General features: G+C 47.0%; 1 protein-coding gene across 1 annotated transcript in view; it reads right to left on the bottom strand.

Annotated features, from left to right (window-relative positions):
• Positions 1-12,867, bottom strand: part of gucy2g (guanylate cyclase 2g) — a gene marked incomplete at both ends in the record, with an annotated part of 160,319 nt that overhangs the window by 54,671 nt on the left and 92,781 nt on the right. The window contains 3 exons of the mRNA XM_084167484.1: positions 7,681-7,784; positions 7,942-8,077; positions 10,682-10,826. Of these exons, the coding sequence (XP_084023610.1) occupies positions 7,681-7,784; positions 7,942-8,077; positions 10,682-10,826 (385 nt within the window). The remainder of the gene's footprint in view (positions 1-7,680; positions 7,785-7,941; positions 8,078-10,681; positions 10,827-12,867) is intronic.

The raw sequence follows: 12,867 nt of genomic DNA, 5'->3' as shown, positions 1-12,867 counted from the left end.
CACTACCTCTCATTGCTAGTATGACGGAGTCATTGCACGGGGTGCGCTTCTTCACCAAATTGGATCTCAGGAGCGCGTACAATCTGGTGCGTATCCGGGAAGGGGATGAGTGGAAGACAGCATTTAGTACCACCTCTGCCGTACGGGTTGATGAATGCTCCCTCAGTCTTCCAATCCTTTGTCGATTATATTTTCAGGGACCTGCACGGACAGGGTGTAGTGGTGTATATAGATGATATTCTCATATACTCCGCTACACGAGCCGAGCATGTGACCCTGGTGCGCAAGGTGCTTGGTCGACTGTTGGAGCATGACCTTTACGTCAAGGCTGAGAAATGTCTGTTCTTCCAACAGTCCGTCTCCTTCTTAGGCCACCGCCTGTCCGAGTCAGGGGTGGAGATGGAGAATGTCCGCATTGCAGCCGTGCGTAATTGGCCGACTCCAACCACGGTTAAGGAGGTGCAGCGATTAATAGGGTTTGCCAACTACTACCGGAGGTTTATCCAGGGCTTCGGTTAGGTAGCGGCTCCCATTACCTCCTTGCTGAAGGGGGGACCGGTGCGCCTGCTGTGGTAAGCGGAGGCGGTCAGGGCTTTTGGTCACCTGAAGGCACTGTTCACTTCGGCTCCTGTGCTGGCTCATTCGGATCCCTCCTTGGCATTCATAGTCGAGGTGGACGCGTCCGAGGCTGGGATAGGAGCTGTACTGTCTCAGCACTCGGGTACGCCCACAAAGCTCCGCCCCTGTGCTTTCTTCTCAAAGAAGCTGAGCCCGGCGGAGCAAAACTATGATGTGGGGGACCGGGAGCTGTTAGCTGTTGTGAAGGCTCTAAAGGCGTGGAGACATTGGCTTGAGGGGGCAAAACACCCTTTTCTCATTTTGACTGACCACCGCAACTTGGAGTACATACGGACGGTGAGGAGACTGAACCCTCGCCAGGCAAGGTGGGTCATGTTTTTCACACGTTTTGAGTTCACCCTATCGTACAGACCAGGTTCCCAGAATGCTAAGGCAGATGCTCTGTCCCGGCTGTATGACACAGAGGAGCGGTCCAGGGAGCCCACTCCCATACTTCCGGCTTCTTGTCTGGTGGCACCGGTGGTATGGGAGGTTGACGCGGACATCGAGCGGGAGTTACGCACGGAGCCCACTCCCCCCCAGTGTCCAGCAGGTCGTGTGTACATTCCATCTGATGTTCGCGATCGATTGATCTATTGGGCTCACACGTCACCCTCTTCTGGTCATCCTGGCATCGGTCAGACAGCGCGCTGTCTTAGTGGGAAGTACTGGTGGCCAACTTTAGCTCAGGACGTGAGGGTTTATGTTTCCTCCTGTTCGGTGTGCGCCCAGTGCAAGGCACCAAGACACCTGCCCAGAGGGAAATTACAACCTCTCCCTGTTCCATAACGGCCGTGGTCACACCTATCGGTGGACTTTGTTTACGGACCTCCCCCCGTCACAAGGGAATACCACGATCCTAGTCGTTGTGGATCGGTTTTCTAATTTTCTCATTCCTTTGCCAGGTCTCCCTACAGCCCTAGAGACTGCGGAGGCCCTGTTTACACACGTCTTCCGGCACTACGGGGTACCTGAGGATATAGTGTCTGATCGGGGTCCCCAGTTCACATCAAGGGTCTGGAAGGCGTTCATGGACCATCTGGGGGTCTCGATCAGCCTGACCTCAGGGTTTCACTCCGAGAGTAATGGGCAGGTGGAGAGAGTAAACCAGGATGTGGGTAGGTTTCTGAGGTCATATTGCCAGGACCGGCCGGGGGATTGGTCAGTTTACATCCTGGGCAGGGATGGCACAAAATTCCCTCCGCCACTCCTCCACTGACCTGTCTCCCTTTCAGTGTGTACTAGGTTATCAGCCGGTCCTGGCACCATGGCATCAGAGCCAGATCAAGGCACTTGCGGTGGATTAATGGTTTTGGCGCTCGGAGGAGGCCTGGAACGCTGCCCATGTACACCTGCAAAGAACTATCAGGCGTCAGAAGGCGAGTGCCGACCGCCACCGCAGTGAGGCTCTGGTGTATGCACCAGGGGGCCCGGTCTGGCTCTCGACCCGAAACCTGCCCCTTCGCCTGCCCTGCCGGAAGCTGGGTCGGCGGTTTGTGGGGCCCTTTAAAGTCCTGAGGAGGTTGAACGAGGTTTGTTATAGGTTACAGCTTCCCCCTGATTACCGTATTAACCCCTTGTTCCATGTGTCTCTCCTCAGGCCGGTGGTAGCTGGTCCGCTCCAGGAGTTTGAGGTGCGGGAGGTTCCTCCGCCCCCATTGGACATCGAGGGGGCACCAGCGTACTCGGTCCGTTCCATTCTGGATTCGAGGCGTCAGGTGGGGGGCCTGCAGTATCTCGTGGAGTGGGAGGGGTATGGTCCGGAGGAACGGAGCTGGGTTCCCAGTAGGGACATCCTCGATCCCTCCCTGTTGAGGGAGTTCCATCGTCGTCATCCGACTCGCCCTGCTCCGTGTCCTCCTGGCCGTCCCCAGGCTGGTGTCGGCGCACGGCTGGAGCCGCGCGTCAAGAGGGGGGGTACTGTCACGAATTCAGCCGAGGCTGCCCCTCCTCCTTGCTCGTGCAGGCTTCGGCATTCGTCGTAACCGGAGTACTAGCTGCCACCGATCAATGTTTTCTGTGTTACACTTGTCTTGTCTGTATTGATCACACCTGTTACCCATTATGTTAATTTGTTTCCCTATTTTACCCTCTGGTTCCCTCATGGTGTTGTGCGTGATTGTTCGTTGTTTTGATGTCTTTTGGTGAGCTGGTATTTGATCTTCCCTGCGTGGAGGATTTGCTCTGCTATTTTTGTTCCAGTAAAGAACTTCGTTATTATAGTTCTGTGTCCTGCGCCTGATCCATCCTACCGCTACACCCAGACACCAGACATGAGTGGAGTTACAAAAAATATATACTTAAGAATATACTTAACAAATTTTCCCCACACATTGCCTACTTGGACACCTAGGCACTACATTTCCCACTCTCCCACGCCGAATAGCCTGAAGCCACAGGGCTCTTCTCGCAGGCTCTGTTTTACTACGTGGGAGTATTGCAAACTGTAGGTCGGGATTTTTGACCTGCTTACATGTACATTGAACAACAAAGCAACTTTTCTGAATGTTTTATTATTTCTGTATAACTAAAAATCTACAACGAAGTTGGCTCTTTTACAATGAGGGTCAATAGGAAAGAATGTTTGTTTTCCCCAATATGTGGGCATGGTCGAGGGGAATTCCTTATTATCACGTGAATATCGACTTGGAGTATATGCCAACATACCATTCAAACAATGCAGTGAATCCACAGCCATACACTGGCTGAAATCAGTTGATGATAGGACTTAGACACGTTGTATCATATAATAGCACTCACAGCTTTCCAAGAAATAAAGAAATTGAGACATTTATGGTATATTTACATATATTTTAGAGGCTATTTATACAGATGTTTTTTAATCATACCTGTATAAACTCTATAATTATATGATAATATTTTAGGTTGACAATAATTATATTATACAATTTCTGATATGTCTTACTTTTATTTTCCTGCATAAGTAAAATCAGGATTATGCCTCTACTGCCATTCATTCCAATTAGACTGGTTTGGATTTCTCCCTGACCAATACGGCTGCCATCTGCTCCCCATTTTGGAACTTTGAGGGTTTATGACATAGCCCCTCTAGTAATTTAATAGGATCTATATGATCTTCTGCTACAATTTTGCACAGCTATTCTTCATTTTAGGCTCAAAAGAAGTGTGTCATCCTGTTACATGCCACTGGCCAATTTATATTCTGTTGTGTTTTGTATTTTTGTTAATTTTCCCAGTTTTTGTTTTTGGAATGCCACGGTTGCCACGGTTGCCATGGGTAACAGTGCTGTCACAATGCATAGGATGCTTGCATTTGTAGGCCAATTTGGAAACTGTAGAATGACTTCATTATCCATAATGCTCATTGACTGAACGTTCCAAATTACCATGGCAATGATGTATCACAGTAGTAATTATATTTATATGGTGAAGGGCCTTCTATGATGTATGCACACGACTGTAAGTCGCTTTGGATAAAAGCGTCTGCTAAATGGCATATTATTATTATTTAGGGCAGGCCAGTAACTGATTTTACTGTGCATCACAATAGTAATCCTATTTCTATAGTAAACGGCCAGTCATTTTTGTAAACAAAACGTCTTATTGTCATACAAGATGCCACTTGTGGATTCAAAATGAGTAGCCTAATAATTATTTACATGGCCCAAGTTCCATTTGCAAACAAATTATTTTTCTGTATACATAATCATTTCATTCCGATCTCCTTTGCATTATTGTAGCCATTTTCTGCAGCCTGTCAACTATGCCTCTGTCTATCCCTGTTCTCTCCTCTCCGCACGGGCTATACAAACGCCTCACACCGCGTGGCTGCTGCCTCTCTAACCTGGTGGTCCCTGCACGCACCACCCACGTGGAGTTCCAGGTCTCAGGCAGCCTCTGGAACTGCCGTTCTGCTGCCAACAAGGCAGAGTTCATCTCAGCCTATGCTACCCTCCAGTCCCTCGACTTCTTGGCGCTGACGGAAACATGGATTACCACTGAAAACACTGCTACTCCTACTGCTCTCTCCTCGTCTGACCATGTGTTCTCGCATACCCCGAAAGCATCTGGTCAGCGGGGTGGTGGCACAGGAATCCTCATCTCTCCCAAGTGGACATTCTCTATTTTTCCCCTGACCCATCTGTCTATCTCCTCATTTGAATTCCATGCTGTCACAGTCACTAGCCCATTTAAGCTTAACATCCTTGTCATTTATCGCCCTCAAGGTTCCCTTGGAGAGTTCATCAATGAGCTTGACGCCTTGATAAGTTACTTTCCTGAGGATGGCTCACCCCTCACAGTTCTGGGGGACTTCAACCTCCCTACGTCTACCTTTGACTCATTTCTCTCTGCCTCCTTCTTTCCACTCCTCTCCTCTTTTGACCTCACCCTCTCACCGTCCCCCCCTACCCACAAGGCAGGCAAAACACTTGACCTCATCTTTACTAGATGCTGTTCTTCTACTAATCTCACTGCAACTCCCCTCCATGTCTCCGACCACTACTTTGTATCCTTTTCTCTCTCGCTCTCCTCCAACACTACTCACTCTGCCCCTAATCAGATGGTAATGCGCCATCGCAACCTTCGCTCTCTCTCTCTCCCGCTACTCTCTCCTCTTCCATCCTATCATCTCTTCCCTCTGCTTAATCCTTCTCCCTCCAATCTCCTGATTCTGCCTCCTCAACCCTCCTCTCCTCCCTTTCTGCATCCTTTGACTCTCTATGTCCCCTATCCTCCCAGCCGGGTCGGTCCTCCCCTCCCCTCCAGCTCCGTGCCTTGATGACTCATTGCGAGCTCACAGAACAGGGCTCTGAGCAGCCGAGCGGAAATGGAGGAAAACTAGACTCCCTGCGGACCTGGCATCTTTTCACTCCCTCCTCTCTACATTTTCTTCATATGTTTCTGCTGCTAAGGCCACTTTCTACCACTCTAAATTCCAAGCATCTGCCTCTAACCCTAGGAAGCTCTTTGCCACCTTCTCCTCCCTGCTGAATCCTCCTCCCCCTCCCCCCCTCCTCCATCTCTGTGGATGACTTCATCAACCATTTTGAAAAGAAGGTTGACGACATCAGATCCTAGTTTGTTAAGTTAAATGACACTGCTGGTCCTGCTCACACTGCCCTACCCTATGCTTTGACTTCTTTCTCCCCTCTCTCTCCAGATAAAATCTTGCGACTTGTGACGGCCGGCCGCCCAACAACCTGCCCGCTTGACCCTATCCCCTCCTCTCTTCTCCAGACCATCTCCGGTGACCTTCTCCCTTACCTCACCTCGCTGATCAACTCATCCTTGACCGCTGGCTATGTCCCTTCCGTCTTCAAGAGAGCGAGAGTTGCACCCCTTCTCAAAAAACTAACACTCGATCCCTCTGATGTTAACAACTACAGACCAGTATCCCTTCTTTCTTTTCTCTCCAAAACTATTGAGCGTGCCGTCTGTAGCCAACTCTCTTGCTATCTCTCTCAGAATGACCTTCTTGATCCAAACCAGTCAGGTTTCAAGACTGGTCATTCAACTGAGACTGCTCTTCTCTGTGTCATGGAGGCTCTCCGCACTGCTAAAGCTAACTCTCTCTCCTCTGCTCTTGTCCTTCTAGACCTGTCTGCTGCCTTTGATACTGTGAACCATCAGATCCTCCTCTCCACCCTCTCCGAGCTGGGCATCTCCGGCGCGGCTCACTCTTTGATTGCGTCCTACCTGACCGGTCGCTACTACCAAGTGGCGTGGCAAGAAGCTGTCTCCGCACCACGTGCTCTCACCACTGGTGTCCCCCAGGGCTCAGTTCTAGGCCCTCTCCTATTCTCACTATACACCAAGTCACTTGGCTCTGTCATATCCTCACATGGCCTCTCCTATCATTGCTATGCAGACGACACACAACTAATCTTCTCCTTTCCCCCTTCTGATAACCAGGTGGCGAATCGCATCTCTGCATGTCTGGCAGACATATCAGTATGGATGACGGATCACCACCTCAAGCTGAACCTTGGCAAGACGGAGCTGCTCTTCCTCCCGGGGAAGGACTGCCCGTTCCATGATCTCGCCATCACAGTTGACAACTCCATTGTGTCCTCCTCCCAGAGTGCGCAGAGCCTTGGCGTGACCCTGGACAACACCCTGTCATTCTCCGCTAACATCAAGGAGGTGACCCAATCCTGTTGGTTCATGCTCTACAACTTTCGGAGAGTACGACCCTGCCTTACACAGGAAGCGGCACAGGTCCTAATCCAGGCACTTGTCATCTCCCGTCTGGATTACTGCAACTCGCTGTTGGCTGGGCTCCCTGCCTGTGCCATTAAACCCCTACAACTCATCCAGAATGCCGCAGCCCGTCTGGTGTTCAACCTTCCCAAGTTCTCTCACGTCACCCCACTCCTCCGCACACTCCACTGGCTTCCAGTTGAAGCTCGCATCTGCTACAAGACCATGGTGCTTGCCTACGGAGCTGTGAGGGGAACGGCACCTCCGTACCTTCAGGCTCTGATCAGTCCCTACACCCAAACGAGGGCATTGCGTTCATCCACCTCTGGCCTGCTGGCTCCCCTACCTCTGCGGAAGCACAGTTCCCGCTCAGCCCAGTCAAAACTGTTCGCTGCTCTGGCACCCCAATGGTGGAACAAGTTCCCTCACGACGCCAGGACAGCGGAGTCACTCACCACCTTCCAGAGACATTTGAAACCCCACCTCTTCAAGGAATACCTGGGATAGGATAAAGTAATCCTTCTACCCCCCCAAAAAAAATAAAAATATAAAATAAAAAAAAACATTGTAAAGTGGTTATCCCACTGGCTATAATGTAAATGCACCAATTTGTAAGTCGCTCTGGATAAGAGCGTCTGCTAAATTACGTAAATGTAAAAATGGAAATGTAAATAATGTGAAAAGTTAGCAATTGGCAGTGAGCAGTGAGCAAAGTAACCATAGATGGCAAGTTGACAATGTATAAATAGTATTTATATGGTTGCAGTCCTCAAAGATTGAATTGCATTGAATTGTAATAATCAGATCCAATGATTTACCGCCTGTAGGGTGGGATGCCACTAGTGTAGATTATTGTTGGATGGTGGTATTGGGAATTACCATTGGAGAGCCATTGACAAAGCTCGTTGTCAAAGCCACAGTCAGGGTTATCAGTCGGAGGCTTTCCCTTTGGCCAGATCACAGATACAAACTTTGGGGTTGGTCTGCAAAGGAACAACATGACATGTAATCTACAAACCTACTATGCAATATTCATGGCGGTCACAATTCATTTTATGATGCAGAAATGGCCAGGTATTTGCAGAGAAATTACAAGGTAAAATGGCAATTTAATTTACAATAATTTATACATTGTGTCACCTGATAGATTTGGTGTGGCTGTCAAAATGAAGGATGGGCACAAATGTGGGGCTGTCATCAGTATGCTGCAGATTAAAAATGGAGTAGTCCAAGTTCCTCTCACCCTCCTCATCAAAGTGGACCAGTCCAGAGGCTCCTATAATACACAGGTCACCACATACAATGATTATGCTTACATTACACTCATGTATTAATCCTCCATAGCAGTGCAACACCAATTATTAATACTCTATAGATGGGTTAGCTGACAACGTCACGGAAAGCAATGTGCACGCGTCAATGGGGCAAAAGGCAGTGTGTTGTTATATGATTCTGGATGACCAGATACAGTGGGGAAAAAAAGTATTTAGTCAGCCACCAATTGTGCAAGTTCTCCCACTTAAAAAGATGAGAGAGGCCTGTAATTTTCATCATAGGTACACGTCAACTATGACAGACAAAATTAGAAAAAAAAATCCAGAAAATCACATTGTAGGATTTTTAATGAATTGTTTGGCAAATTATGGTGGAAAATAAGTATTTGGTCAATAACAAAAGTTTCTCAATACTTTGTTATATACCCTTTGTTGGCAATGACACAGGTCAAACGTTTTCTGTAAGTCTTCACAAGGTTTTCACACACTGTTGCTGGTATTTTGGCCCAATCCTCCATGCAGATCTCCTCTAGAGCAGTGATGTTTTGGGGCTGTCACTGGGCAACACAGACTTTCAACTCCCTCCAAATATTTTCTATGGGGTTGAGATCTGGAGACTGGCTAGGCCACTCCAGGACCTTGAAATGCTTCTTACGAAGCCACTCCTTCGTTGCCCGGGCGGTGTGTTTGGGATCATTGTCATGCTGAAAGACCCAGCCACGTTTCATCTTCAATGCCCTTGCTGATGGAAGGAGGGTTTCACTCAAAATCTCACGATACATGGCCCCATTCATTCTTTCCTTTACACGGATCAGTCGTCCTGGTCCCTTTGCAGAAAAACAGCCCCAAAGCATGATGTTTCCAACCCCATGCTTCACAGTAGGTATGGTGTTCTTTGGATAAAACTCAGCATTCTTTGTCCTCCAAACATGACGAGTTGAGTTTTTACCAAAAAGTTATATTTTGGTTTCATCTGACCATATGACATTCTCCCAATCCTCTTCTGGATCATCCAAATGCACTTCAGACGGGCCTGGACATGTACTGGCTTAAGCAGGGGGACACGTCTCGCACTGCAGGATTTGAGTCCCTGGCGGCGTAGTGTGTTACTGATGGTTGGCTTTGTTTCTTTGGTCCCAGCTCTCAGCAGGTCATTCACTAGGTCCCCCCGTGTGGTTCTGCGATTTTTGCTCACCGTTCTTGTGATCATTTTGACCCCACGGGGTGAGATCTTGCATGGAGCCCCAGATCGAGGGAGATTATCAGTGGTCTTGTATGTCTTCCATTTCCTAATAATTGCTCCCACAGTTGATTTCTTCAAACCAAGCTGCTTACCTGTTGCAGATTCAGTCTTCCCAGCCTGGTGCAGGTCTACAATTTTGTTTTTGGTGTCCTTTGACAGCTCTTTGGTCTTGGCCATTGTGAAGTTTGGAGTGTGACTGTTTGAGGTTGTGGACAGGTGTCTTTTATACTGATAACAAGTTCAAACAGGTGCCATTAATACAGGTAACGAGTGGAGGACAGAGGAGCCTCTTAAAGAAGAAGTTACAGGTCTGTGAGAGCCAGAAATCTTGCTTTTTTGTAGGTGACCAAATACTTATTTTCCACCATAATTTGCAAATAAATTCATTAAAAATCCTACAATGGGATTTTCTGGATTTTTTTTCTCAATTTGTCTGTCATAGTTGACGTGTACCTATGATGAAAATTACAGGCCTCTCTCATCTTTTTAAGTGGGAGAACTTGCACAATTGGTGGCTGACTAAATACTTTTTTGCCCCACTGTAGCTAGCAACAATGACAAGAAGCTGCCATGTGGGGAATCGTAGGTGGCTCGTTGCAGCTAGTTTTATCTTGTTCTTGATACCTTGTCTTGTTTTGAGGTGTTTTGACTGATGTCACGTCTGTGCTAATATGGCAAAACATTTGCTAGTTAGCTTACCAACAACTGTAACGATGTATTTGAGAGACAACAAGTGCTCATTGTGAAAAGTTATGTTTTCAATAAACATTGTAGCCGAAATATCGTTTACATGCTGTCAACAATCTAAGCCAACCCTGTCTGTTTTGCCCATAGTTGTGCACGTGTTGGTTTTGATGCTAAACAACCAACCTGTCTATATAAAGGTCAACCTTTATGAATGTTCAATTTGGTGCAACAGGTTCTTATTGATAATGGCAGCTGCTTCTCAAAAGAAAAATCTGTAAACAGGTCAATTAAATTAATGGATGAATGAATACAATTTAGCATACGCTCTTATCCAGAGTGACCTACAGGAGCAATTAGGCTTAAGCGCCTTGCTCAAGGGCACATTAAAATAATGATCCCCTTGTCAGCACAGGGATTCAAACCAGCAACCTTTCGGCTACTGGCCCAACGCGCTTAACTGCTAGGCTACATGCCATTATTATGTTGTCCCATATACTTGAGTGTAAACAGCTGCTCAGGGCTTGGATTTCTGAATGTCACTGCATTGTAATGGGACCAAATAAATTAAATGTTTAATTTATTTGACAGGGACAGTGAACATGAATCGACATTCCAGAGTCCAGATGTAAATGTGATGGAGTTTTTTTGTCTAATCATGAAGCTGAATTGAAGCTACCATAGAAGTGGATGTTGTTCTTGTTCTTCAGTCTCTGGAGTAGTTCACCGCCATCATGGGGGTCTTTGCCATCTTTGAGGACCTCCTTCAGCCCCATGGCGTAAAGCAGGACTGCATCGTGCAAGTAGGCAGAGTAAGGGCTAACCTGGAACACAACATAGCCCACAGCAGAATATCATGCTTTTACTGGATCTCAATGAAAAGGGTAACACTTACTTGAAGGGACTTCATAAAGCATTCAAAACCCATTCATAAGCAATACGTAAACAATGTGTTGTGTATTGAGTTACCTTCTGCCCAGCTACAAGGGGTTAATGGGGGCATGGTTTTGGGTGTCAAAGTTGAGACTGTTTTCTTAGTAAAAACCCTTGTCTTCAGCTGTCCTTTTTTACTAGTTGAGAGATGTTGTACAATGCTTATTGTCAACATCTGCAAGACATAATGAAATATCAACTTAAGTTGAAAAACTGCTAATGAATATGGTTAAAATGCTAATTAATGTGATATGTATGAGGTATGAATGTGTTATGAAGTCCTTATGTAGGTACTCATCAAGTGAAGTGTTACCTTAAAGATATTGGGTGCATTTGAGTGGTAAGACTAAAGCAACCGACTGTAGACAAAAGTCGAGGAGTGAAGTCGGACACTAATGTGGTTTTCCAACAGCAAGGCTCAGATCAACATGGCAGTGTTTCCATTGTTTATCAAAGTTTTTCTTTATAATGTTGAAATAAAATGTTTTCAACCCCATTCGGCTGAGCCCGGTGAAGCACGAGGCTAGCTAACCCACTGCCTGGACCAATAAAGCTAGCTAGCTAGCAGGTAGCTATTGGTAACTATTAGCAACTGTGGATAGTTGTTTCCAATGTTATTTCACGCTTAAGAGTACCTGTAATTATGCCAGCTAGCTACCTACCATTCAGCTGTTTTTCTAACCTCATTATCTGAAGCATTAACGTTAGGTAGTTAGTAGCTACTGTACTCGAAATGTAGCTAGCTTGTTGCTACCTGGATAGCTAACTAAACAATAACTGGAACGACCTAGCTGTAATATTAGGAGACGCTTTCTCTCCGTTGGAACAGACGCGAACTGGCTGAATCGATTCAGTGGCTAGCTTTGCACTTAACTGGCTAACAGTAGCTACTAAGGGTAAGTTATAACCTACATTTATTTTTGTTTTGTTTTTACATACTGGTAACCAGGAAATTCGGGACATGTGTGACTAGTTAACGTTAGCTTGGCTCTCTCTGTGTGTTTCGTGCTGTGGGAGGAGGGGTTGGTTCGTTGGCAGAGAGCAATGGCTAGCTAGTATGCTAACTATTCTAGCTAACTAACTGGCTGAATAATTTGACGACGTACTCACTCAAACTGTCAAAACTAACCCAAAACTTTACACAACGTTAGACACGGACACAAATTATCTGTTTGGCGTGTTAACACACTGGTGGTTTGTTGTAACCGAGTATTGGTGCTAAACCGTGTTATTGGAGGCTGGCATGCTAGTAGGCTATGGCGTCATAGGATTCGGTGCCCTGGACGGTTTTCACGGAAGAATACTGTACCAAGTTAGCTAGCTGAATAAACTAAGTTAGAGTCTATTCCTAGGAAACATTGAACCGCTGTAGTTTACAACAATTACAATTTCTAAAGTGGAAGTTGGGAGAGTTATATTTGAGTGTTTCAGTGAAACGTAAGTGAGGGAGGCCCCGCTCTCTCGCGTTCCCAGATGTTTAGTTCATTTCATTCTGATCTCCTTTGCATTAATGTAGCCTTTTTCTGTAGCCTGTCAACTATGTGTCTGTCTATCCCTGTTCTCTCCTCTCTGCACAGGCCATACAAACGCTTCACACCGCGTGGCTGCTGCCACTCTAATCTGGTGGTCCCTGCTCGCACGACCCACGTGGAGTTCCAGGTCTCCGGCAGCCTCTGGAACTGCCGTTCTGCGGCCAACAAGGCAGAGTTCATCTCAGCCTATGCTACCCTCCAGTCCCTCGACTTCTTGGCGCTGACGGAAACATGGATTACCACTGAAAACACTGCTACTCCTACTGCTCTCTCCTCGTCTGACCATATGTTCTCGCATACCCCGAGAGCATCTGGTCAGCGCGGCGGTGGCACAGGAATCCTCATCTCTCCCAAGTGGACATTCTCTCTTTTTCCTCTGAACCATCTGTCTATCTCCTCA

Source organism: Coregonus lavaretus (genome assembly GCF_964263955.1).
Source record: "Coregonus lavaretus genome assembly, chromosome: 1".
NCBI lineage: Eukaryota > Metazoa > Chordata > Actinopteri > Salmoniformes > Salmonidae > Coregonus > Coregonus lavaretus.
Note: the sequence above shows the minus strand (reverse complement) of the source record. Positions and strands in the feature narration are given on the sequence as shown.